Source organism: Onychostoma macrolepis, chromosome 01, assembly GCF_012432095.1.
Source record: "Onychostoma macrolepis isolate SWU-2019 chromosome 01, ASM1243209v1, whole genome shotgun sequence".
Lineage (NCBI taxonomy): Eukaryota > Metazoa > Chordata > Actinopteri > Cypriniformes > Cyprinidae > Onychostoma > Onychostoma macrolepis.
Genome location: NC_081155.1, coordinates 11,113,927 through 11,140,034, shown reverse-complemented (window position 1 = coordinate 11,140,034; position 26,108 = coordinate 11,113,927). Strand labels below are relative to the sequence as shown.

The 26,108-nt window shown below is 38.7% G+C and overlaps 4 protein-coding genes across 7 annotated transcripts; all 4 read left to right on the top strand.

Annotated features, from left to right (window-relative positions):
* Positions 1-368: 368 nt before the first annotated feature.
* LOC131541353 (lipopolysaccharide-induced tumor necrosis factor-alpha factor homolog) lies at positions 369-4,538 on the top strand. Its single transcript, XM_058777048.1, has 6 exons — positions 369-477; positions 1,223-1,335; positions 2,816-2,899; positions 2,967-3,020; positions 3,134-3,275; positions 3,355-4,538. Exons 2-6 carry the CDS (start codon positions 1,239-1,241, stop codon positions 3,458-3,460), a joined length of 483 nt encoding a protein of 160 aa, XP_058633031.1. The 5' UTR covers positions 369-477; positions 1,223-1,238; the 3' UTR covers positions 3,461-4,538.
* Positions 4,539-6,634: 2,096 nt separating this feature from the next.
* LOC131543592 (lipopolysaccharide-induced tumor necrosis factor-alpha factor homolog) lies at positions 6,635-7,616 on the top strand. The gene is made up of 2 exons (XM_058781086.1): positions 6,635-6,810; positions 7,268-7,616. The coding sequence occupies exons 1-2, from the start codon at positions 6,635-6,637 to the stop codon at positions 7,374-7,376; spliced, it is 285 nt and encodes a 94-aa protein (XP_058637069.1). The 3' UTR covers positions 7,377-7,616.
* A 7,525-nt stretch (positions 7,617-15,141) lies between these two features.
* On the top strand, positions 15,142-21,796 carry gprc5bb (G protein-coupled receptor, class C, group 5, member Bb). 3 transcript variants are annotated; one of them, XM_058776814.1, is made up of 4 exons: positions 15,142-15,531; positions 18,254-19,324; positions 20,476-20,582; positions 20,662-21,796. In XM_058776814.1, exons 2-4 carry the CDS (start codon positions 18,256-18,258, stop codon positions 20,704-20,706), a joined length of 1,221 nt encoding a protein of 406 aa, XP_058632797.1. In that variant the 5' UTR covers positions 15,142-15,531; positions 18,254-18,255; the 3' UTR covers positions 20,707-21,796. The 3 variants fall into 3 exon arrangements, with proteins under 3 accessions (XP_058632797.1, XP_058632789.1, XP_058632779.1); XM_058776806.1 differs by lacking the exon at positions 15,142-15,531 and adding an exon at positions 17,022-17,801; XM_058776796.1 differs by lacking the exon at positions 15,142-15,531 and having other exon boundaries at positions 17,022-19,324.
* Positions 21,797-21,855: 59 nt separating this feature from the next.
* knop1 (lysine-rich nucleolar protein 1) lies at positions 21,856-25,787 on the top strand. 2 transcript variants are annotated; one of them, XM_058776741.1, is made up of 5 exons: positions 21,856-21,987; positions 22,399-23,515; positions 24,277-24,336; positions 24,433-24,486; positions 24,772-25,787. In XM_058776741.1, exons 2-5 carry the CDS (start codon positions 22,520-22,522, stop codon positions 25,075-25,077), a joined length of 1,416 nt encoding a protein of 471 aa, XP_058632724.1. In that variant the 5' UTR covers positions 21,856-21,987; positions 22,399-22,519; the 3' UTR covers positions 25,078-25,787. The 2 variants fall into 2 exon arrangements, with proteins under 2 accessions (XP_058632724.1, XP_058632733.1); XM_058776750.1 differs by lacking the exon at positions 21,856-21,987 and adding an exon at positions 21,996-22,279.
* Positions 25,788-26,108: the final 321 nt, after the last annotated feature.

The following is a 26,108-nucleotide window of genomic DNA, read 5'->3' as shown; positions in this document are numbered from 1 at the left end:
GGCGCCCTCCATGGAGAAGCGAAGAAAAAGGTCTAAACCAGCATCATAAATTTTACCTAAAAGTTTTAGCATGTAAATTGAGGTTATCTGTATTGCTTACATCCACGATCCTAGTTTTAGTGCGTTTATGTCAAGCATTTAAGAGAATAACGGCTGACAGTCTGAGACTGAGCAACAAAGGATAATCTGACAGTTATAAGCAAAGTTGGAATGGAGATGGGACACTCAAGGAGGTTTTTACACTAGAAATTCAGGAGTTTTGTAATCATGTTGTTCCTGACCATTCAATCTGGAGCTCAGTTGATTTTACTATGTGGAACTTCTGAATCTGCATTAGTATCGGCCCTCATGACTGTACTGTCAGCTCCACCTCTTATCTTTACTATATTCTGACAGTCTATTTATCTCAGTGCCTTTATGAGCAAGAGCAGACTGTAAGAGAGTTCACAGCTTTCCACCGACTGCAGAAACGCACAGGTATGTGTCATATTATATTGAGTTTGGGTGTTTTATATATGTAAATGTTTACATTTTTAACATGACTGATAACTTAATGTGACGCATATTTGTCAGTCATAAATAAAACAGGTAAGATTTTTGCAATAATAAACAGAATATGTTTTAAAAATACGATTATCATCAATAAATCCAATTTGTTTCATTCATTTTAAATAATTGAATATTGTTTGTTCCATAGCTAGCTTTAATTTGCACTGTGATGACTGGATACAAATAATTGTTATTGTAAAACCTGAGATAAAGATAATAGCAATATTATGAAAGCTGAACTTAACAGATGATATGGGTGATATCAGTTCATTCTCAAAGTCAGGGTCAAAAGTAGCCTTATTTACCTGCGTCACCCTTCCTTTCATTCATTTTATTTTTATTCATCTGACTTAGTTTATGTTACAGTGTTTAATGTCAGTAATTGTCAGCAGCTACTATTAAAGCGCTCACTTTTAGAATGTTTGATTTGAAATGTTTGACATAGATTCTCTCATTTCTCTCATCCACACATTCCGCTGATTTATCTGTTACTCAAAACTTGAACTCCTGGCAGATAAAATGTTGGCAAACTGGCTGATCAGGACTCTGCTTTTAGACGATCAGTTTTCCTGATAACACAATTGATAACACAGTTATCACACTTAAAAGAAATGGCCTTGCCAGTGTTGAATGTGAAACTGTCACACTGTTAAAGCACCTATGTTTTTCTCAGTTACAGGCTGCTGATAATGGAAAAAGGACAATTTCCCCCTCCATATGCATCACAAGTGGTCCAAAACAACATATCCTACCAGGCACCGCAGGTTGCCTTTCAAAACCAACCAGGTCAGTAGACCCTCTGCTTCTCAATTCAGAGATTATCAGTCACTGGCAGTGTTGGAGGTAACGCATTAAAGTAACACGAGTTATGTAATCAGATTACTTTTTTCAAGTAACTAGTAAAGTAACGCTTTACTTTTTAATTTACAAGAAAATATCTGAGTTACTTTTTCAAATTTTTAACTCCAGTTACTTTGTTTTCCCATGTATTGACTGGCAGCTCTCGTGTTGCCATGTTGAAAGAAATCAGGAGGAAGTGCAGAGTGTTGTGTGTAAACATGTTACTGTATTTCTAGACTAAATGTGAACTTGCGTTAATTCATCTCACTTGCACAAAAAGATTCAGTATTTATCAAAATGAAAACAGTGAAATGCAAACTCAGAATATGATGCAAACCTGCAATAATTTAAAATAATCCTTTATGTATTTAATCCCATTTTATTAACCGATGTTTTTGCTGCTGACCTTCGATTATCCAATTCAGTCATACTAATAAGCAAAAGTTACTTTAGATAAACTAACATTTGTGCTTCATTGTTTTTTTTGTTTTTTGTTTTTTGCTGAAGCGTGTTAAACTGCAGTACAGATGTGAATTTACTTTTACTTTTCCTTCAGCCTGAGACTTATTCATTTCACTTTTTGATGTGAAAGGGCTTTTACATTTGCTAAAAATAAAACTTTTTATATTAAAAACAAACAAGCAAAATCTTCCCAGGTTAGAAAGTAATGTGAAAGTAACGCAAAAGTAACGTAACGCATTACTTTCCATAAAAAGTAACTAAGTAACGTAATTAGTTACTTTTTTAGGGAGTAACGCAATATTGTAATGCATTACTTTTAAAAATATCTTTCCCCAACACTGGTAACCACAAGGTTTTCATGACGGCATTTTTTCATCAATGATCATGGTCTATAGTACACAGCCAACCACTGACAGTCATGTCATCCAGCATCTACACCTAAACATCTACATCTCGCATAGATCAGAGCAGATGAGAGTATAGTACAGAACGAATGTTTCCACATACCACAGTGTTACTGTAAAACAGCAGCATTTCTAGAAAAGGTGTAATATTTTTCACTTTTTATGACTGGTTGCGATATTTGCCATCTAAATTTGAGCAGATAATATTTACAATATTTGCCAGTGTTTTGGAAGAATAAGTTAATTTGAGAAATGTATAAAGTGTTCGTTAGTTTTAGGGCACATTGAATGTGAAATTAGCTGCTGTGCCAAGATAAAAGTTGGTTAGGTGAGCTGTGTGAAGAGTTTTGAAAAACCTAAGTATTGAGAAATACTAGCAATTGTAATCAATTTTAAAAGAATTAAGTAAAAAAAATAAATAAATAAAAATAACAATGGGCTGCATGTCAGTGTTTCTTGGCTATGTTTATAAATGTAAATAAATTTGATAAATAAGATAAATGCAACCTCAAAAAAAATGTCATGCCACCATTTGGAGATGATGGTTTTCTGTTTTCCAGCTCCAATGGCCACCGTTTACCCAGCTCCAGCTCCACAGATGCAATTCACGACTGCAGCTCAGCCTGCATTTGTGCCTGCCACTGGTGAGTATCGATGTGCTATGAGTCTCTGGTTCTGTGGGTCTTCATCACCAGCTTGTTTCTCTTTCAGCTCCAATGGCACAGCCTGCAATTCAGATGGTCCCGGCTCCTGCGCCGGCCCCGGGTGAGCAGTAAAGCCTTAGATTACTCTGTCTTCAAATACTAGGTTTTAGCAAGCACAAGATACATCTGTGTGACATGTTAGAGGTTTAAAACTCTTTTTCTGTGTATTTACAGATGCAGTAATTATTCCAGCACGTATGACTACTGTCGCGGGGCGGATGAAATGTCAATACTGCCAGAAGGAGGTCGTAACAGAGATGAAATATGTCAATGGCATGATGGTGTGGGCCATTTGTGCGAGTCTTGGTTTTTTAGGGTAAGGAATCGTATTCATCAGATTTCAAATGGATCAAACTGATATGAGAAATTAAAACACACTCATTTATTCAATCCAGGATCTGGCCATGTTGTTTGATTCCATTCTGTGTGGACGGCTGCAAGGATGTAGAGCATAGCTGTCCACACTGCAAAACCATCATCCATGTGCACAAACGCATGTAGCTTGTTCTGAAGCAAAGAAAATCTGAAGTTCTGAAGTGTCTGAAATGGCAGCATTATCTGGACTTTAGGGGGAAAGTGTGTACGGTTGCAACACTTTTTGCATTTCCTTCAGTTTCTCAGAGACTGTGTGTGTTGGAAAGCCAAAATTTTAATGCTTTAAAACTACATCTGTCAGCTGTAATGTGTGAACATATGACTATATATATATATATATATACAAATTGCTCTTGAACAGACAAGGTCAAATGCTACAATTGACCTCATAACAGGGACAGTTGGAACATTCATAAAAATGTTATAAAATCGTTCTTTTACATCATTTTAAGAAATAAATCGGTAAAATAACAGAAAACGTAGTGGCACCATTAATTTTATGTGCATTTCTGTTCTAAAATACAACGCAATGTCATGTAAAATACAGGTAAAACACTTTTAAAAAATAAATGGAAATAATTTCCCTCAAATTAATACAGGTAGGTGTGCCTTATATTTACAGATCTTTTTTTCACTGCATGCTACAAACATTTTTCTGATAAATGTGCTTTATGTGGTAACATAAATTAACTGCTTTTTATGCAAGTCAAAAAGTCATTCAGTTTGATGAAATCACCCTGACAAATTACAATTAACTTAAGTAAATTATGTTAGTTATCAAGTGTAAATCTTGAAAATCTTGAAATATCAGATAAAGTTGCATTTTTTTCTAGTACAGCTTTTGTTTAGTGTAGCTACCTCCCAATTTGTTTTTGTGCCCCTTTGGCCACCTTTATTTCCAGGACACCCTGATGACATTTTCAACATGCACAGTAAGGACAATTAACATTCACATGTGTATGTTTGTCTGCATTCTCTTAATAACTAAGTCGCTTATCTATAGCACCATCCAATGACTGACAAAACTAGCTAAACTACTCTACACTGAAGTTACTGTCAGTGACGCAGCTAAAATCTCACTTATCCTTACGTCTGAGAGAGATAAAAGCTAGTTTATCCACATCAACCCACAGAGAGCATTCCAGTGACCCAAGTGTTTCAGCCTGCATCAGCACCTGGTTCCAAATAAAGGTTGCAAAAAGTTTTTTTTGTTGTTTTTTTTTGTGGTCTTCAGGTTTACCCCCTTCTAATCTGATTGAAATTTAATTCAGATCGAGCTTAATCCCAGCTAACAAAAAAAAAATTATAAAAAGTTGTCGAATATTGTTTTCTGAATGCTTTCACAACATTCAAAACGTTTTTTTTTTTTTATGTTTTAAAAACGTTCTTGGTTATGCACATGTTAAGGGAACATTTTGTTTTATAATTGTGCAAACATTATGGGAATATTGCTTTTGAATGACTCTACTCTGGACATTCTGAAACAAGTAGTAATGTTTGAAAATGATTAGATGAACACCCAACTAAAATATTTCAGAAATGAATTGAACTCAAATGAACGCAAAGATAAAGGGTGAGGGAAAATGTACCAGCCCATCTGCAATAGGTTTCAGTGTTTTTACTGATCTGTCAGCTTCACTTTACTACAAATATGGGTCTCCATCCACCACAGTCCAGTTCACAGAGGTCCAATGCAGGTGAGTGCTCAGCACAAAAGACCAATAATTTCTGTTTTTATTCACGTTTTGAGATTCGCACTTCATGGTGAACACTAGAGTGTGAAAGATGCTGAATGAATTGTCATACAAACTCATTTTGAAAGCGGTAGTGTGTTTCCTTGCTTAAACTTTAGATGGCATACTAGCTTCTAACCAGCAACATTACCTGTCTTCACTGCCTGGAGGAAAAATTCAAATCTTACTGAGAACACATAGCTCCAGACTTACTGTCCAAATGTTTATTTGTCACTAGAATACTTACAAACCTCTAAACAAACATCACAATCTGAAACCAAACCTCTTTCACTCCAATTCAGCACAAACATGGGGTTCATCTGTATTACATACGCCCTCAGTTCTCTTGTTAGAGCGTTTATGTCAAGCGTTTAAGAGAATATCAAGGTCAGCAGTCTGAGACCGGATAACAGCTGACTGATATACTGTAAGAATGGTTGGGAAGAAGATGAGACATTAGGAGGTGTTAGTACTGGAAATTTAGGCATTTTGTGAACATATTCCATATGACCATTCAATCAGGAACTTATTTTGCATGATGCTGAGGAACTTATAAAAACACATTAGCATTGGCGTTCATAATTATAATTCAGCTCCACCTCTTATCTCTGCCATATACTATCCAGTATCTATAGTGAAGAGCATCAGAATTTCCACAGCTTTCCAACAGCTGCAGAAACACACAGGTATGTGTCATATACTATGAGTTTGGTGTTTTAGATGAAAAAGATAGGAGTCATATTCTTTATTTTGCATTATGAGCATCCACAGTTACATTTGTGATGTCTGAGAACTTGAGAAAAAGATAATGACGATATTAAAGGCTGATTCCACAACAACCTATGGCTTAAATTCTTCATCACTGCCTTCACTGCTTCTATCCTCTTTGATCATCAACAACTTCTTTTATTACTATAACCTCATTTTCTGATGCTCTGCTCTCACTATCATCAATACCTTCTGAAATAGGTACAGCTTTGTCTCTCCGTCTTCCAAAAAAACATACAAACATCAACCTAAAAGATGCATAAAGGTTATTATACAGCCTGCCTATGTTGAACAATAGTGCCAGCTGCACAAAAATATGTATTCGATTCCATAAAAGGGCTTTGTCATTTACGCATGATGCCATTACAAAAAGCTGCACAGCCCAACACTTTATTATAGTGGTTTGTGACATTAAAGACGGCAGTCAGTCAGTGTGTTATTTTTATTATTACTTTGTGTTATGTAGATTTGTCGCACGACTAAAGCACTCGTGTTTTTCTCATTCACAGATAGCTGTTAATGAGATTTTTTTTCCCGTTTCAGCTCCAATGGCAGTTTACTACCCACAGCCCACTTTCATGCCACCCACCGTATCTCAGATGGCAGTTTACTACCCACAGCCCACTGTCATGCCACCCACCATAACTGAGATGGTCCAGTCTGCTGCACCTGCCCCGGGCGAGCAGTAGAAACCTAGTTCAATGACACTCTGCTTCAGTCTGATTGAGTCTGTATTCAAACACTAGAATGTTTCAGCATACGCATGATGCATCTGTACAGAATAGTACATTAGAGGTTTATGATCGTATTGTATGTGTCTCTTCATATAACTTCAGTGGTAGTTGTGCCACCACGTCTGACTGACGTCCCGGGGCGGATGAAATGTCCTCACTGCCAGCTGCAGGTCGTTACAGAGACAACATTTGTCAATGACCAGATGGTGTGGGTCATCTCTGCAGGGCTTGCTCTTTTAATGTAAGGAACTGCTTTCCCACATATAGACTTTTGACTATCTGGGCCACTTTGCAAAAACTGACTGACATATATTGAAACTTGTATGTGAATTTATAATGAAGCTGTGATTTAGTACATTTAAATGTAATATCAAATTACACACTATACAGTTAAAATGAATAATTTACATGTGCTTTAATATGTTCCCAGCTAACAACAAACATTCTTAGAACTTTTGGTAACATTCTGGAATAGTTATGAACTAAATTCATCCAGTAATCTTAATAGAACATTCGTTCAGAGTTATCTGGTTTCAAAACTATTTGTACAAAATTATAAAATAGAATGTTTCTTAAATGTTCAAATAACTGAAAAAAAAAAAAAAAATTTAAAAACTAGACTTTGAAATAACATTTTGATTATATATAACTGTACTTCTTGATATGAGAAAACACACTATTTTCTGTTTTCTGTCCAGGATCTGGCCATTTTGTTTGATCCCTTTTTGTGAGGATTCCTGCAAGGACGTAGAGCATCGCTGCCCATACTGCAAAACCCTCGTCCATGTGCACGAACGCAAGCTCTGAAACAAAGAAAATCTGAAAGACCAAAAGAAAACTTTACCGCCAACATCTTCTGGACAGTACTGGGTTTTCTAATTCAAAGAAAAACAACACTATGACATGAAAAGGCTGATATATGTCCTTTTAATGCAAATATATGTGTATATGTACATATATACATATTTGTATATTTGCATAAAGAAGGAAAGTGAAACCCATATGGTCTTGTCATGTCATGGTGTTATTTTTCTTTGAATTGGGGAAGTTTAGTAGATTTAGGGAAGTTCCTTTTCTTGTTCTTTTTTTATTGTAAAATGTATAATGAACTTATGCATTGTAATGTAATCAAACAGAATATACATTTTACTTCTTGTTGGCATTTTTACATAACATGTTTATTTCAATGTTTGTTCATTTGAATAATTAAATTCTCAATAAAAAAAACAAAAACAATTAACAATCATACCTTTGTATGTTCTGCATTCTCTTAATAACTAAGTTGTGAAGTCAAGGAAAATTAACAAAATGATCTGATTGTGACAGAACTTGCTAAACTACTCAGATATGAGGAAGTCACCATTACTGATGCAGCTTGATCTCATGTAAATATTATGGAAAGTTTTTTGCTGATAAAATGCATCCTTTGTCAATGAGACATATCGATTGGGTTTCCTAATAACATACACAGCAAAATCCCTGGTGTCAAATTAACACTCGGCTTCAGTGACCGAGAGAAGCGCAGTCTCAGTTGAATGGCCCCTCCTGAAACCTGACTGTTTAGCATCCAGTTTGTCGTTCTGTGAAAGAAACAGTGAGACTTGGTTGAAGACAACTCGTTCAAGTGTTTTCGCTATGAACGGAAGGAGAGAGACAGGTCTGTAGTTTTCTATAAGAGAAGTGTTTAATGTAGGTTTTTTGAGCAGTGGGGTTACCCGAGCCTGCTTGAACGCAGTGGGGAAGTTACCTGTGAGTAGGGATGTGTTGATGATGTGTGTGAGTGCAGGTAAGAGTGTGGGTGAGATTGCTTGGAGAAGGTGTGAGGGGATTGGGTCAAGAGGACATGTTGTAGGATGGTTGGAGAGGAGAAGCTTGGATACTTCAGCTTCAGTGAGTGGACAGAAAGAAAAGATGGGAGTTTTAGCAGTGGATGTGGTAGGGTGAGGGTCCTGTGTGCGTGGAGGTGAAAACTGACCACTGATTGATCTAGTTTTGTCTGTAAAGAAAGTGGCAAAGTCATCAGCTGTAATAGAGGTGGAGGGAGGAGGTGGAGGGGACAGAGGAGGGAATTAAATGTTCTGAAGAGATTACGCATGTCTGGAGCGCTGTCGATCTTGTTGCGGAAATGTGAGGATTTGGCAGTGTGGACTTTAGCAGAGAAGGATGTGAGCATAGACTGGTACCTACTGAGGTCCGACAGATTGTTTGATTTGCGCCATTTTCTCTCTGCCGCTCTGAGTGTATTCCGATGTTCACGAAGAACCTCGGATAACCAGGGGTTGGAAGGAGCAGCCCGTGCGGGCCTAGAGGAGAGAGGACAAATGTCGTCTAGACAAGAGGTTAAGGTAGAGCATAAAGTCTCAGTAGCTGCGTTTACATCCAGAGATGAGAAATGGGTGGGTGAAGGAAGAGAGGAGGATACTACAGAGGAGAGATGGGAAGGAGAAAGGGAGCGCAGGTTTCGTCTAAAAGTAACTGGTAGGGGGGTTGGTGGCACAGGAGAAGCAAAGTGTAATGTAAATGTAATGAAGAAATGGTCCAGTATGTAGCGGTTGTACCAGAATGTTATCTGCAGTACAATTGCGTGTGTAAATTAAGTCAAGTTGGTTGCCTGATTTGTGCGTGCTAGTAGTGGTAAGGCGTTTGAGATCAAACGAAGCTAGGAGTGCATGGAAGTCTGTAGCATAAGGCTTGTCTAGGTGAATGTTGAAATCACCAAAGACTAGGAGTGGAGTGCCATCCTCCACGAAGAGGACAGCAGCCCGTCCAGCTCCTCTAGGAAGGTGGCTAGAATTTGGCTAGGGGGACGGTAAATGACCACGATCTGGAGTTTTATCGGAGCTGATACAGTAATGGCATGAGATTCAAATGAGTTGTAATTGCATAGGGAAGAGCGGGTTGAGTATTTCCAATTGTTAGAAATGAGCAGACCAGTGCCTCCACCCCGCCAACTTGCCGGGGTGTGAGAGAAAGAGAGATTAGTAGAGAGCAGCTGGGGTTGCTGAGTCTTCTGGACGAATCCAGGTCTCAGTCAAGCCCAAGATGCTGAGCGTGGATTTTAAAGAAAAAGCAGAAATGAAGTCAGCTTTGTTGACAGCTGACTGACAATTCCAGAGACCCACAGAGAAGGAAAGAGGTGTAGTGAAGGAGGTAGAGATAAGGCGCAGGTTAGCAGGATTACGTTGCCGTCTGCGTGGGACGTTAGAGCGTGGTTGAGAGAGAACCGGAATAGTTTGGAAACACATGATAGAGGTGGCAGGAAAGAGGATGGAAACGGAGAGTGTGTAAGGGAAGGGGAAAAAGAAAAGATACTTAAGTGTGTCGCCGTGTCGTTGCTCGGTTAAATTCGGCGCAGGAAAAGTCGATGGTCTTTACCTCGCCGGTCTTCACACGAGGAGGCTGAACGCTTCGCTGATGCTTCCGCCAGCGCCGGACCTCTGATAAATACAGCCTAACACACTACCGTGAAAACAGCTGTGGCCGGCTTCTGATTGGCCCAGCCAATAGCCTTGTGCAAATAACTCGAGACGAAACTAACACTTCGCTTGCAAGGAGCACTGAAAATGATCCAGGTTCCTTCTTAGCCGAGGTGCAAATTATTATAATTAACAGAAAGTGCAATCAAACAACGAAACCTCAACGAAAATGCAGAATAGAAATAGAAGGAAACGAAAGTATTCCTTCCCAACAGCAAGTAAATAATTTAAACAACAGATCTATGACTAAGTATCGCAACACTTACGAGCTGCTGTCCGTCTCTTCTGGTGAATATTCGCTTCTCCCGACTTGTAATAGCGAACAGGCAGTTTAAATACTTTTACAGTCGCTGTGGCCAGCTTCTGATTGGCCCAGCCAATAGCCTTGTGCAAATAACTCAAGACGAAACTAACACTTCGCTTGCAAGGAGCACTGAAAATGATCCAGGTTCCTTCTTAGCCGAGGTGCAAATTATTATAATTAACAGAAAGTGCAATCAAACAACGAAACCTCAACGAAAATGCAGAATAGAAATAGAAGGGAAACGAAAGTATTCCTTCCCAACAGCAAGTAAATAATTTAAACAACAGATCTATGACTAAGTATTGCAACACTTACGAGCTGCTGTCCGTCTCTTCTGGTGAATATTCGGCTTCTCCCGACTTGTAATAGCGAACAGGCAGTTTAAATACTTTTACAGTCGCTGTGGCCGGCTTCTGATTGGCCCAGCCAATGCACTGGTTTGAATCCTATCTCACTGGTAGGTCTTTCAGGGTGGCCTGGGGAGGTGAGGTATCCAAAGCACATACACTGGTCACTGGGGTTCCTCAGGGATCAGTTCTTGGACCCCTCCTCTTCTCCACATACACTACATCACTGGGTCCCATCATACAGGCACATGGATTCTCATACCATTGCTACGCTGATGACACACAGCTCTACCTCTCTTTTCAACCAGATGATCCAACGGTAGCTGCAAGGATCTCAGGTTGCCTGGCGGACATCTCGGCATGGATGAAAGAACATCACCTGCAGCTCAACCTGGCAAAGACTGAGCTTCTTGTCCTCCCTGCCACTCCGACTCTACAGCATGACTTCACGATCCAGTTAGGTTCATCAACAATAACCCCATCAACTTCGGTCAGAAATCTTGGTGTAATCTTTGATGATCAGCTGACCTTCAAAGACCACATTACAAAAACTGCTCGATCTTGCAGGTTTGCACTATATAACATCAGAAAGATCAGGCCCTTTCTGACAGAGCATGCTGCACAACTTATTGTCCAGGCCCTTGTCATTTCTAGGCTGGACTATTGCAATGCTCTTCTGGCTGGACTTCCGTCTAATACAGTCAAACCTCTACAAATGATTCAGAATGCAGCGGCACGACTGGTCTTCAACGAGCCCAAAAGAGCCCATGTTACACCTCTCTTTATCTCCCTGCACTGGCTACCAATCACGGCTCGCATCAAGTTCAAGACACTGATGCTTGCATATAGAACAACCACTGGCTCAGCACCCGTTTACTTGCACTCTCTATTAACAAACTACATCCCCTCCAGAAATCTGAGATCTGCTAGTGAGCGACGCCTCGTGATACCATCACAGAGAGGCGCAAAATCACTCTCTAGATCATTCTCATTCACCATTCCTGGCTGGTGGAACGATCTTCCCACCTCTATCCGGAATGCTGGATCCCTGTCAATCTTCAAGCAACAACTGAAAACTCATCTCTTTCGACAGCACTTGACTTCATCCTAAACTTAAAAAAAAAAAAAGATCTTTACTTATTCCTTCCTTTGGTAGTTTGTATTTATTTGAACAATGCCTGAGACTTGGTGTTGCAAGCACTTCGTATGTCTGATTGCCTCTTCAAGATTAATCGCTCTATGTATTCCCCAATTGTAAGTCGCTTTGGATAAAAGCGTCTGCTAAATGACTAAATGTAAATGTAAATGTAAATGTAACACTGCTGGGTGTCTATATGTGTCCACACTACAGAGTGTTAAAAGTAACAAACATAATCATCACCACCTGATCACTTTTGTTCTTTGCTTGTCTGGCTGTTATAATTCAGTTATAGCAGCCAAATAAAATGTAATATTAAAAAGTCAAGGGTCAAGAGCCCAACTAAAGTAAACACTGAGCACTATAATGGTGACTTTAAAAATTGTGATTTTCTTCTTTGGTGATTCGGCTTGTTAACATCAGGTGTCTTCAATAATGGTCAATCATCATTCAATTAATCTCTTAATTATCTCATTAACTTTAACACTGCTTCAGTGTTACTTTTAACACTCTGTAGTGTGGACACATATAGACCCAGCAGTGTTAATTTGACACCGGGGATTTTGCTGTGTATGTTCACTTCTGTGCAAAGAAAGAAAGAAAAATATGTCAGGCAGTTAATAGGAAAAAAGAATTAGAAAACAAAAGGATTGTGAAAATACAGCTGGCAAATATTAGTGTGCATATGTCGATCAGCAGCTTTTTTTCTGTTATTGCCGTCATTGCACAAAACATTAAGAGAACATTCCATTTTTTATCTTAAAACATTGTGTGAACGTTACTTTTAAATATTTTCTAAACGTTCTGAAACAAGTGGGCTTAGTAACGTTTTAAGCTATACACGTCCTACTAAAACGTTTTAGAACTATATAATTACCTGGACTATGTGCACAAATTACGTTTTGAGAACGTTATTAAAGACCAGATTACGATTTATTAATGTTAGACATTTGTTTTGCTTTGACATAACCTTCATTCAACCCGATCTCATGAAAGTGCGTATAAATAGTACTCCAAATAAAAACAAAAACTCGTGGTATTGACACGCAAAAATTGACTTTGGCGTGTATATGCTACGCATTGGGTAGGATTAGGGTTGTGGGGTAGATAAGTATCATATGTACGCGAAAACTAGGTATCATATATGCACGGCAACAAATTTCGTATCATATGCACGTGAAAACTGCGTATTATATGCACGCCAAAGTCAATTTTTGCGTATCAATACCACAAGTTTTTGTTTTTACTTGGCATACTAGGATTTTACAATAAATTACAGACTCAAAAGCGGCTCATTCAATAAGAGTTTAGAGCTGGAACAATGAGTTGAATTCAACAAAATAATGATCATTCCACCTTTAATCTTCATGGAACACAAATATATTTTTAAATAAATAAAAAATAGCTAAAAAATTACGACAAAACAAAAATGTCCCAGTTGGCAGGAACATAGTGCTTACAGACAATCACATCCTGGTCTCGAAAAGTTAATGAGACAAACGCAACACTGGGAACAAACAATCTGAAGAGAGCAATAGCCTACAACACAAGGGTGAAACCACTGAGATCTGCTAGCGTCAAAACAAATATGGAGCTCTAGGATGCTCTCTAGTGGCTAACAAATAAAACAGCAACAAATGAAACCTACAAAACCTTGAATGAAGTCCATCATTAGCTGGCTGACAGACTTGCAATGCATTTGAAAAGAAAAGATGAGCTTGGAGAAATGAACAAAATGGTAAACCATTACACTTTATTTTTTACCTTTAGATTTATAACATTATCATTATTTATCACAAATAACTGGTAATTCTGTGCAGAAGTAGAGAGCTTTGATATGGTAGTAGCTACTGTGTCAGCCTAAGGCTGGGAATCTACATCAGTCCATTTTCCGCTGTGCAGGAGTGATAACACTAAACCTTGACTTGACCTGACAGGAGAGTTTCAGATGGATTACTGAGAGAAAAAATCTGATTTGAAAAAGAAAAATATAACACTTTTAAAAATGTAATTATTTAGTTTAATATTTAATAAAATAGGCCTATTTTTTATTTATTTATTTCCCCATCTAATTAGAGGCCCTGTCCTCTGTGTCCTAATAACCCGTTAGTAGAAGGACAGCAGCGAGGATAATCTGTCTGTGAAGTTAAGTCAGTACAGGCTTTACCAGCTCAGCATCTTTACCTCTGAATTCATGAGGTGTTGTTGGCAGTGTTTTGTACTCCTTTCTGATAAATCCGTCTTTACTTGCTCAGATAGATGTCTAAAATGTTCTAATAGTTTGCGAACATTCCCATTACATTATTTTTATGTGAACGTTAAGGGAACATTCCATTTGATAATTTTGCCAACAATATGGAAACATTATTTTGAACGTTCTGAATCAAGAAGTAACATTTAAAAGCATTAATGTTTCTTAAACAATGTATAATCTAGCTAACGTTTTGAGAATGAATGAATGTTCTGTTACTGGAAATATGGTTTGTTGATAAGAACTAAGAACTTGATAAGTTCTGAGAACGATCCGGTTATGCTTTATACAAAATACATCAGAATGGTCTTATGGCCACCTAAAACATTTAGCTCTTAAAGCTCTGCTACACTAGTACAGTTTAGCAAGTCATCTGAATGCAGCTTAACCTAATCGTCAGCAAGCACTAATCTGGAGTCCTACGTTACAGTGTGCTGACGCATATCTGTGTGTGTGTGTGTGTGAGGCCTCAACCAAAGTATAGGTTTTTGTAGGCATTAGAATTGTGTATCTCATATTTCATTTTTCCTCTCAGGTCTCAATTAATATCCACTGTACTGCTTACTAAATATGTGAACTACTAGCACCTACACATAATGAAAGGAGAGGTGAGGAGACTCTTTGTAATACTCTGATGGCTCACTGCACCACTGGATAGGATTATCTGAAGGCTACTTAAAGAGACACTCACACACACACACTAATGGACACGTATGACCTGAAGCTCTGGGATCCTTATTACATAAGACTCCCTCAAGACATTGCACATGGACACACACCTGGCTGTGTGTGTGTGTGTGTGTGTGTGTGTGTGTGTATGTGTGTGTGTGTGGCCTGTTAGTTGTCTATGACAGCGAGAGGTCTAATTGGAGGTCTTTAGGCCAGACGTTTGACCGCTGGATCATCATGAGACTGTGAGAAGCATGATTGCTGAGGAGTTTGCTGTGGTTTATTTATAGGCTGTGCATCAGCAGCAGTCACAATGCTGCAAATGAAGCCCTTCAGAGAGAGAGATGCATGTGACAAGTGAGGATGGACTACAGCAGTCCAGTGAGGTCTATATTCAATCAGACGTGAATTTTACCCTCAACTGCACACGGATCCGCGGAGCAAACCAGCCACAGCTCTCACTGCAAGAGGAGATTTAACACTGTCAGAAAGAGGCGAAATCGAGAAATAAGGATGCTCTTTTACAAATGTAGCGTGTGGGTGTGAAGCTGTCTGTCGCACATCAGCTGGTTTCTGTCACTGGTTTTTAACTATTGAGCACCGAGAAAAAGCGCGGCGTTCGGTTGCAATGTCAGTGCAGGAGTTTGTGTTTTGCAGGATGATTCTCACACGATAAGAAGAGATTTGGATTGTGGGAATGTGTGTAGAAAATCTCCTGCACTAAGAAATACATATCGACTTCAAGGCTTTATCTAAAATACAGTCTGAACTCATAAGGTGAGTAACACCTATTGCTGTCTGCGGTTTATATAACTGTGTTCCCTGCAGATCTATTCTTTAACCCTTGTTAGTTCATCACGGTTTTGCAATTTAAATTAACTCGTAAAAATTCGATTCTGAAGTAGTGCATGTTTGAACCTGCATGTGTTTGTGTGTGTGTTTGTGTGCGTGTGTTTATGGCTTCTTGTTCTTTATATAAATTGCGTGCAGCTCCATCTAGGCCAGCCCACGCGCGCCTCTGGTTGCCATAGCAACTGTCGGGGTTTATGAGGAGTAGAGGATGCGAGACAAACTCATCGTTACACTCGGCTTTTACAACTCTTCAGCAGAGGATGAGCAAATGCATCCGCAAGAAATAGTAGCATAACATTTATTATATTTTATTTATTATATTCATTATAAACCACATAAATCGCACAAAACAGATTAAAAGAAATTCAAAAGTGAAATGTGCTAAAATTCCATTCTTTTCTTTTTGAAAAATGTATTTAATAGCCAACATTCCTAACCAAGTGGATGTTGCTATGGAAATGGAAATGACAGCAAAAAGTCTGCCTGCAGTACCTGCACTCTAATACTGTAATGCACATTTATTTTTATAGTTATACACATATTTTTGTAGTTCAGTGTCAGTGATAATCAGTGACTGATTCATCAGTATGTTGTTGTCGCTTTTAATTACATTTTAATTAAAAAAATAAAAAGAAGAGTACAGTTTTGTCGTTGACTTATACCATAACCGTAAACGCGATTGTGTTTTCTTACCTGTTGTAAAGTATATCCTGTAACAAGGATTCTCGAACGAGAGAATAAAAATGTTTTTTTTTTTTTTAGGCTTTTTTTTTTTTTCATCTAGTCTGGAAGTGATTGGATAGTAGCCTAATTGCAGTGATTGAAAGAAATGAAAACGAGGCTCTGAGGGGGGTACAGTGCATTCATTGGATTGTGTGTATTTAACAACATACCAACGAAATAATGATGACTGATGATTCTCTTTCAAAAACTCTATAAAACAGTTTTGAAAGTTGTGAGTTGTTCAAATTAGTGGGTGCCATAAGTCTATCCCTCACAGCCTCATTTTCATCCACGTTAAATTCCAATATGGCTTCTAACCTGATTAAAGTCCGCGTGAAGTTGCTGCCGACTTTGGCATCCGAAAACTTGCTGCCTTATGAGGCAATGACTTTGCAGGCAGTGTTTTTGCAAAAAAGGCACCTCATGAAACTGATTTGCGGACAGGCTTCTGAGGCAGCGTAACGGGTTAATGATTTACAACACAATAGAATGAGTTTTGAGACTATAATACCGATTTCTCGCTGGAAATAACTTACACACAATACATTTACACACAAACTGACGTCCAAACGCAACTTTCAGATGCCATCTTTATTTTTTTTAGCTCAACCATAATGGAACGCACAGGATTGTGGGATATCAAAGGCAGCGAAGAATACATCTATGCTGCCTTCTAAAATCAATCAGATGAAGGCATCTCATGAGCTAATTTTGGATTCGGAAGTGCCTCGATGCCTTCCTGTCTCGGAATGCATCCTCTGAAGGCAGCATTTTTCAGTTTTCGGATGCAGTCTTTATTTCAGTGTAGTGACATAATGCCAACTGAAACGGAATATTGAATAGAGGGTGTGGTTTTATTTTAGCGCTCCTCCTCTCATCTGTCACTCATAGCAACCTAACGGGTGAGGGGCGTGGTTAAGGATGTTCTGCCCAAGCGTCAAACTGATGTCATCTGAGAAGGAGTGCCATTTCAGAGCCGAAGAAAATGTTCAGATTTTTTCCCCCTCAATTGATTAACTTGCACGGATTAATTGTTCACCTCGGGACTAGCAATGTGCACTAAGTAAATAAAGTCAATTATGATTTCATGAAGTCGGCAACAGGTGTAGTTGCGAATGGAGGAAGGAAGTTATTGTTTTTTATTAAGATTAAGAGGGCATATTAATTATTGTCAAAAAATGATTATATGCACAGATTAATCATTTATAATAAACACTGCAATATTTCACAAGAAAATGGTAATTTCATAGTGACTTCTTGTGATTCATCTCAGAGCTGGTTGGTTTGGTTAATGTCTTTTTACTGAAAAAAAGTTGAAATCATACGTTTTTGTATGTGTATGCTACCGTATGCATACAGTCCAGAACATAGCCTTTCAAAGTGTACTCTATTTGATAGCATACATGAATCAGACAGCTGACTCATGCATTCTAGGAAGTTTGTCCAGTGTCTGCACTGTTTCTCTCCAGAAGGTATGACTGATCAAATATTTTGGTACCCTTTTAAACTAAAGTTGTGGCTATCTCTTAACGCCCTCAATGCAGGCGTCTGTTGTTGTTCCATCTCTTTAGTTTTGTTTTCTACTGAAATTTAAAAAAAACAGCCATGGCCAGTGTTGCCATACATATGTATACATAGATGCCTCATTAGCAACTGTTTCTATGGGCCGCTATACGTAAGCCATCCGCCATATTGTAATGATCAACTTGACGACATTCATCATAGTAACCAATGAATATTCAAAGATGCCACAATCCTGCACAGCCGATGGTCTGCGAACACATAGTTTGGTGAATGACGTCAAGTTGACTGTTCCAAGATGGCGAATGCGTCTACATGCTTGGAGCGGTTGAATGGGCCGTCTGTACAGGCTTTACACAGAAAAAAGGAAAAAATAAATTTTTTTGTATTCTTTCTCTTCCAGCCATGGCTCTAAGGCCCACCCTCAGCGTCATTCTCTTTCTGATTGGCTGCTGCGCTCTTGAGGACCCGCCCAAGGTTATGGAGCCGCCCCCTCCTCATGGGTGTGGCGCTACAGTGGACCCGCCCTACAGAGTTTTGTGCGATCTGGAGTCCGTGTGGGGCGTGGTGCTGGAGGCCATAGCGTGCGGCGGTACCGTATCCTCTCTGATCCTGGCCATAGTTCTTTTAGCCAAGCTGAAAACGGTAACGGAACCGGAGAAGCGCTGTGGAGTTGGTCCCCTCCTCCTCCTATTGGCCGGAACCATGGGTCTCTTCAGCCTATCGCTGGTCTTCTTGGTGGGGCGTGGCGAGGTGCTCTGCATGGTGCGCCGCGGGCTGTGGGGGGTGCTGTTCGCCATGTGTTTTTCCTGTTTGCTGGTGCAGGGAGTGCGGCTGAAGAAGCTGGCCGGAGGGAGGCGGAGCCCAGCAGGCAGCTCTCTCGCCGGATTGGCATTCGCGCTTACTGTGGTTCAAGGCATCATTGCTGGAGAATGGCTGCTGCTTACGGTGGTCCGCGAGGGACATGCAGCCTGCGATTACCTGCCTTTAGACTTTGTCCTGGTGTGTAGCTACGCTCTTGCGTTGTTGCTAGCCGCCAGCATGTTGTCGTTGGCTGTGGTGTTGTGCGGAGGGAGCAACAGAGAGGAGTCGAGCCGGAAGAGGATGAAGTGGAGGTGCAACGCTGTCTGGCTTTTCCTCTCATGTCTGTCCTCACTTCTGCTCTGGGTCGCCTGGCTCGGTCTCTATCTGTACGGAGACGCCGACATCACAACCATGGCAAAGGACTGGGATGAGCCGGCATTAGCGGTTGCGTTGGTGACCGAGGGTTGGGTGCTGCTGTTATTTCACGCGATCCCAGAAACACACATGTGCTTGCGTCCGTCCAGTCAGAGGAACGCAGACACCGGCCAGAACTACTACGACACCCCTCAGCTGCCAACGGCACAAAGTTACCATGACGACGAGCGGCCGACCAATCCCAGAGCTCCGTTTGCAGAGAGTCAGGCGTACACCGTAGAGGAGCACAGTGCGGGTAGGATGCCACATAAAAAATCATGTGCAAGGATAGTTTACGGTTCTGAAAATTAAACCTAAAAATAACCATTAGAGAACGTTCTGTGTAGGTTATCTTTAGGTTGTTACAAAAAAAACTTTCTGCAACATTCTGTAAAGGTTGGTTTATAGTTATAAAAATAAATCAAAAAAATAGCCATTAGAAAACATAATAGTTAGGTTAATACAAAAACCTATGTGCAACATTCTCTAAAGGTTACTTTTTGGTTATAAAAAAAGTAAATAAAAAAAATTATCTCTAGAGAACATTCTGTAAACGTAGGTTCTATTTGTGTTGTTACAAAAATGCAAAAATATTGCTTTTAGAAATCATTATGTGTAGGTTCTTTTTAGGTTAACACTCTCACACACAAAATTGCCTGCAACATTCTGGAAAGTTGTGCAGTGTTTTGGGAAGGTTAGTTTATGGTTATAAAAAAAAACAAAAAATGACCATTAGGGAATGTTCTGTTTAGGTTATTACAAAAACCTTCCTGTAACGTTCTGTGAAGATTAGGTTATGGTTATAAAAATGCCTAAAAGTAACCATTAGGGAGCATTCTGTATAGGTTCTAGGTTGTTACAGAAACGTTCTGGAAAGGTTAGTTATTGGTTATAAAAACATTTCTAGAACGTTATTATTTGGTTCTTCTGAAAAAAAAGTAGCCCATTTAGAACATAGGAAAATGTTCTTTGTTTGCTGAGGCAAAACATACAAAGCTCCTGAAGCTTTTCAAAATCATTTAAATGCCCGTAAGTTTAAAATCTATAGATTTTTTTCATATTTATTCTATTTAGCCAGATTAGAGTTATTATATACAGATTTTCAATTACACTGTAAAAAGTGATGTTGACTTAACTTTTTTTTTTAAATTATTATTATTTACTTTAATTACTTTAATTTACTATAATTTTAAGGCAACTGTTTTCCTCAGTTTTTTTAAGTTAAGTGAACTTGACAGTTCACTTAACTCATTTTTTTAAATGATTATTTACTTAATAATTTTAAGGCAACGGGTTTCCTCAATTTTTTTAAGTTAAGTCAACTTATCACTTTTTACAGTGATAGTTTTTCCTTTGTTTTACATAATAGCATGTAATATATTGTATATATTGTCTTGTTTTTTGCAGTTCTGCAGACTGGAGGTTATCATAATGGATTGATACGCCCCGCTGTGCCGTTCCGCAGTCACGTTTACCAGCCCACCGAGATGGCCCTGCTCATGAACGCAGGACCGGTCAGTAACAATACTACACATAAACAATACTTTAATGCCTAAGCCTCACAAACAATTCACCTCACGCTTTATGTTCCAGATCCCAACCGCCCCTCCAAACTTCACGGGGAGGCATCTGTGGTGAGAGTGGTTACCATGGCAATAATGTCCTCTCGGGCCCCCTTAAAGGATTGAGTTCGGGTGACTTCACAGGGTCAAAAGGCACTTTATTAAGGTTCCATGTTAATCATTTGGAAATGCTCCTCTAATAAAAGAGCTGATTGAAGATAATGGACATTTTCAACATGGGAGCAGGCTAATTTTGCACATGTTCTCTAATAAGTGCTTAATAGAAAATAAAGGATGTGCTACATATTCGATATCACTCAGGTGATGTCTGTTTAGATTAAATGAATCAGACAAATCATACTGATGAGGACCTGTAAGAATTTACATAAACAGAGATGTGTGAAAGAGAAAGGAGAGGGAGTGTTAAAATCAACATGAAATGCTGGTAACAGACCCATTTACTTACATAATGTGACACATTTCTGAGTGTGAGAGAATAAATGTCATTCGTTCAGTTATTCAATGTGAACTGATTGACTGGAAGGGAAAAATATTTGCAATGGTATTTGTGATGTCAGCCAAAAAAAAGCATATTATTTCAGCGGCCAATTTAAAAAGAAACGCACAGAAATGTGTATTAAGGAAGTAAAAGGGGTCAGTTATTTTCATGCTGAGATTTTGAGAGAGAGATTATTTAATAAATTTCTAGCCTTAGAAAGTCTTCTGCCTGCATTCCACTTTAGATATATAATCAAAATCTATCACTTTGAAATGTTTTAAACTGTATTTCAGTTATTTGAATCGTTTTGTATTGAATTGTTCAAATAGTTTCTTCTTTTTAAGCTTTTTTAAATTCGACCTTTTAGTTTTGATATCACGTTTGATGTTTTTTCCAAACTTTGCACGCTTGATTGTCAGTCTTTATGATGCAGTTGATGGTATTCATCTATAAATGTGATGCCGTGTTTGATCTTGTAAGGCAATACTGTGTGATGATAATAACCGTGTCTGGAAGCTGCTGTGAAGGTGCTGCAGTCTCACAGAATGAGACATCTCAACAGGGTCAGTTCGCTCTTTATTCCGCTCGTGATGTTCAGATCTATTGCACAGAATCGTTGTATTTTTCCCTATACTTGATGTCTATATTTGAAACAAATTCTAATAAACATTCCTACAGTGTTTTCAAGGCGTCTCTTGTCACTCTTTGCGTACCGCGTCGTGCGCATGCGCATACTGGCGCTCGCGGATGCGTTCGGTCACTGTTGCCAGGGACGCGTGGAGGCGTTACCAAGGAAGTGACAAGCTACTTCTTCCGGATTAGAGTCGAAAGGAAAGCGTTCCCACGTGTGGCAAACGAGTAAGTAATAAAACAAACATGTAACGCAAATAATAGAGTGCTTTGAGCCGGAATATTAAACCGCTGCAGCGAAGCGCTCGCGCCGCGTATTTATGCACGTTACCAGAAAATAAGTGTGTTTAGCAAAACAAATCGATTTAACAATGTTGTCATAATAATGGTTAAGTAGGATTCAAAGGTGTTTCACAGATTAAAAGATATTAAAAGAAGCAACCAAGCTGTCGTTCCTCACATACATCAAACTGATGTGTGTCTATGTGTTTACTTCTCGACCCAACCAGCCTAGAACTGAGTAATGACAATTGCGATTTATACAAATTACTTCTAAATCTCTTTATTTCTTATAATTTGTGAATGTAAGTTTGCACGAGACTACATGTAATTCACCTGTCTGAAATAATGTGTTTGCAGATGGTGAAGGCTGATCCAGAATCAGAAATTACGAGGAAAACCCGAGGAAAAGAACCTCAAGGATGCAAAAAACAAGAAGAACATCAGGAAGTTTTTGAGAAGTTGGTTGACAAAAGTTGGCATGGCAGTTGACAGGGTGACCAAGGAGAAGAAAAAAAAGAAAAAAGTAAAGTTGGAGGATGTTCAGAATGCAGGAGATACAAATGCGATGGTGTGTCATGATGTGTCCGTCCAGACTGTTGTTAAAAAAGAAGAACCTCTGGACGTAAGCATCAGAGATGGAGAGAAACGGGAGAGCGATGCAGCTGAGAAGAAGAAAAAGAAGAAAAAGAAAGTGAAGGCAGAAGTGGAAGCAAACAGCCCTGTGTGTTGCGATACGTCCGTCCAGACTACCGTCAAAACAGAAAGCTCAGATATAAACATCAGCGATGCTCCTGAAAAGACAAAGAAGAAGAAAAAGAAGAAGATAAAGGAGGAAGCAGAACACATCCAAGAGGAAGTGATCGTCAGTGAGGATGGAGATCATTTAGTGTCCAAGAAAAAGAAAGCCAAGAAAAAAGGGTATGAAGAAGAGGTGGAAGATATAAAAAAGAAAAAGAAGAAAAAGGAGGAACAGGTCAAAGAAGAAGAGGCTGATTTAGGACACAGTGCAGAGATGGTGAAAAAGAAGAAAAAGAAGAGAAAAATTGATGAATCGGAATTGGCAGACGGAGAGATGAAGAAGAGAAAAAAGCAGAAAGAAGTAGATGCATGTGAAGAGGTAGAGGAAAAGGTGAAGAAAAAGAACAAGAAGAAGAAGTCTTCAGCGGAAGGGGAGCCTGATGAGATCAGCTCAAATAAAAAGCCGGAGAAGAAGAGCAAAAAGCTGAAGAAGAAATTAAAAAGCGTGGCTGAAGGTGAGAGTCGTCCTCACGCCAACGGAGGACAGGAGACATCACCGGACAAGAAGATGAAGAAGAAAATCAAGGCGAGGACTGATGCTGTTACTGAGATCCAGCAGAAACCGGCGAGGAAGAAAGGGAGTAAAGAGCACAGAAACAAAACCCCAGAAAAAGTTCAAAAGAAAACACTTAAAGTGGAGCATCAAGAGGCCGTCGTGGAGAGAGCGAGTAAAGTGGTGAGTCTTATTGAGTTTAATCTGCTGCGACAAAACCGAGGATCGTGATTGGCTGTTTACAATATGATGTCACTGTGATGATAATTACCCTGACTTTCAGAGTGGATATTTAATTACATAATGTTTTTCAGTTTTATTATTATTTATATACTTGCATACTGTTTATTAAATTTTAGTTAAAATTTTAGTTTAGTTTTTAAAATATATTTATGTTTATCTTCAGCTTTAGAATTGCCGAGGCAACTTTTCTAATTTTCACATCAGTTTTTTAAGTTTCAACAGGGTCCAAATCACAAAACTGTCAAGAAAGTTTGCAGGTCATGATTCATCCAAAATCAAAATAATAAAATGTATTAGAAATTATATCTGTTTAAAAGATATTTAAAAAACAATTTATGACTTGGAGGATTTATTCAGATTTTTAAGTAAAATTATGCATTTACATAAATTGTTGCAGTTTTTTTTTTTTTTTTTGCATACACTGCTGTTAAATATTTGAGTAATATATATTTTTTGCATAATAAAGCAATGCAAACGAGATTCACATTCACATGAAAAACATTGCTGTCCTATAAATAAGCTTAATTTTATTTATGACAAATATAATTTGTAATACGTTTTGTGAGATTCACCCAGCTATGTATGTGGCAGGAAAGTGTAACACATTCATCTGAGTTTAAATGACTTGCTAGTAGTTTTATTTGATTTCAAAAGTGAATCACACACTTGCTTCTCTCATTGTGTTCTCTCTCTGTGCTCAGTCTGATGTTGTGTTCCTGTCGGCAAAGCCTGGAAATCAGGATGAAGTTTCTATAGATCAGGTACAGCACCAGCTGATCAATGATACTTTACCCATGTACTGTGCGCCGTAAATAAATCATGTTAAGATGTGTTAAAAAGATTTCTTTATTCCACAGGCCCGTCGACTCGCCCTACAGAGGGACATTGACAAGGAATCACAGCCAAAGCCGGTCAGTTTCACATCAGAACACTTGCATTTAGTTTATTTTGGTCTTACACTCTTAAAAATAAAGGTTTCAGAAGGGAGTTTTCACAGCAATGCTATAGAAGAACTGTTCCCAGAATCATTTTTTTTAAATCTTGAAACTTTTATGGAATGGAAAGATTCCATGGATGTTAAAAGTTCTTCATGGAACCATGAATGCCAATAAAGAACCTTTACTTTTAAGAGTGTAAGAGCGTTGCGTGGATAATGTGAATGGGTTTTGATCTGAATTGTGTTGATCTGTTTGTAGAATCTCGGCCAGTGGGGCACGGCACAGTTCGACAGCTCTGACAGACAAGCCAAGTTCCTGCGCTTGATGGGCGGGTTTAAAAAGAGCAGCCAGCCCCTCACAGGACCCTCTGGCCAGGCCAACATGGCGCTGGGGAATGAAGGCCAACAGACTTTGCAGCAAGGCCTTCTGGGAGAATTTGAGCGTGCACAGAGCCGCCATACTGACTTCAGGAATAAAGGAGCCGGATTGGGGTTCGCAGCGCCGTCCAATAAGAAGTTTGCGATTGATTCTAATGCAAGGAACTCAGTGCGATTCAATGACTGAGAGTTACAGGATAGTTCACTCAAAAGTGAACACTCGGTCATCATTTACTCACCCTCACGTCGTTACGAACCACATCAGTCAAGCTCCAAAAAAGACAAAACAACCAGTAGCCCGTACGAAATCTGGTTGGAATGATGCAAGGGTGAGTAAACGATGACAAAAGGTTCATTTCTAGGTGAACTGCTCCTGTAATGTATGAATCAAAGTGGGTTTATGAAATTTATTTTTGGAAACTGAGGAGCTCAAAAAAAGTATTTCACTTTTTTATTTCGTAAGTTTCCTTTATGTCAGATTGAATTCCTTTGGGTCCTGAGAGATATTGTACTCAGGTGAAATATCACGAGATGTATTTGAATTTATCGTTGGATTTGCCCAAGAAGTTTATACTAAAGGAAGAGTTTACACAGCAGCAAATAAAGACACTGGATTAGAGCTGTCTTTGGGTAATCATGATTGACATTGCATTATTGATGTTTTTGAGATTTTTTGAGAATTATTTTGTCATTTCCATTTATGCATTTAGCAAAGGTTTTAGTGACATTGCTTTCAATGTATATTCACTAGTGTTCAAAAGCATGGGGTTGGTAAAATTTTATGCTCACCAAGGCTGCATTTATTTGATCAAAAATACAGTATAAATGGTTATATTGTGAAATGTTATTACAGTTTAAATTAACTGTTTTCTATGTGAATATATTTTAAAATCATTACGCCAGTCTTCAGTGTCACATGATCCTTCAGAAATCACTCTAATATACTGATTTGCTGCTCAAGAACATTTCTGATGATCAATATTGAAAACAGTTGTGCTGCTTCATGTTTTTGTTGAAACTGATCATTTTCTTTGAACTGTAAGCTCAAAAGTACAGCATTTATTTTAAATAGAATTTTTTTTTTTTACCTTATTAATGTCTTTGCTGTCACTTTTGATCAATTAAATGCGTCCTTGCTATATAAAAGTATTTATTTCTTTAAAAAAAGAATCTTACTGATCCCAAACCTTTGAATGAAGTTTAGTTCTTGCACTTCTG

What these genes read in the sequence shown, in the direction of transcription:
- LOC131541353 (XM_058777048.1), top strand. Translation starts at nt 1,239, where the DNA reads ATGGAAAAAGGACAATTTCCCCCTCCATATGCATCACAAGTGGTCCAA. An exon ending in TGCATTTGTGCCTGCCACTG is followed by an intron (nt 2,900 to 2,966) that starts GTGAGTATCGAT and finishes TTTCTCTTTCAG; the next exon opens with CTCCAATGGCACAGCCTGCA. An exon ending in GCGAGTCTTGGTTTTTTAGG is followed by an intron (nt 3,276 to 3,354) that starts GTAAGGAATCGT and finishes TATTCAATCCAG; the next exon opens with GATCTGGCCATGTTGTTTGA.
- LOC131543592 (XM_058781086.1), top strand. Translation starts at nt 6,635, where the DNA reads ATGATCGTATTGTATGTGTCTCTTCATATAACTTCAGTGGTAGTTGTG. An exon ending in GCAGGGCTTGCTCTTTTAAT is followed by an intron (nt 6,811 to 7,267) that starts GTAAGGAACTGC and finishes TTTTCTGTCCAG; the next exon opens with GATCTGGCCATTTTGTTTGA.
- gprc5bb (XM_058776796.1), top strand. Translation starts at nt 18,166, where the DNA reads ATGCTTGGAGCGGTTGAATGGGCCGTCTGTACAGGCTTTACACAGAAA. An exon ending in CGTAGAGGAGCACAGTGCGG is followed by an intron (nt 19,325 to 20,475) that starts GTAGGATGCCAC and finishes TGTTTTTTGCAG; the next exon opens with TTCTGCAGACTGGAGGTTAT. An exon ending in TGCTCATGAACGCAGGACCG is followed by an intron (nt 20,583 to 20,661) that starts GTCAGTAACAAT and finishes TTTATGTTCCAG; the next exon opens with ATCCCAACCGCCCCTCCAAA.
- knop1 (XM_058776741.1), top strand. Translation starts at nt 22,520, where the DNA reads ATGGCAGTTGACAGGGTGACCAAGGAGAAGAAAAAAAAGAAAAAAGTA. An exon ending in ATGAAGTTTCTATAGATCAG is followed by an intron (nt 24,337 to 24,432) that starts GTACAGCACCAG and finishes TTTATTCCACAG; the next exon opens with GCCCGTCGACTCGCCCTACA. An exon ending in AGGAATCACAGCCAAAGCCG is followed by an intron (nt 24,487 to 24,771) that starts GTCAGTTTCACA and finishes ATCTGTTTGTAG; the next exon opens with AATCTCGGCCAGTGGGGCAC.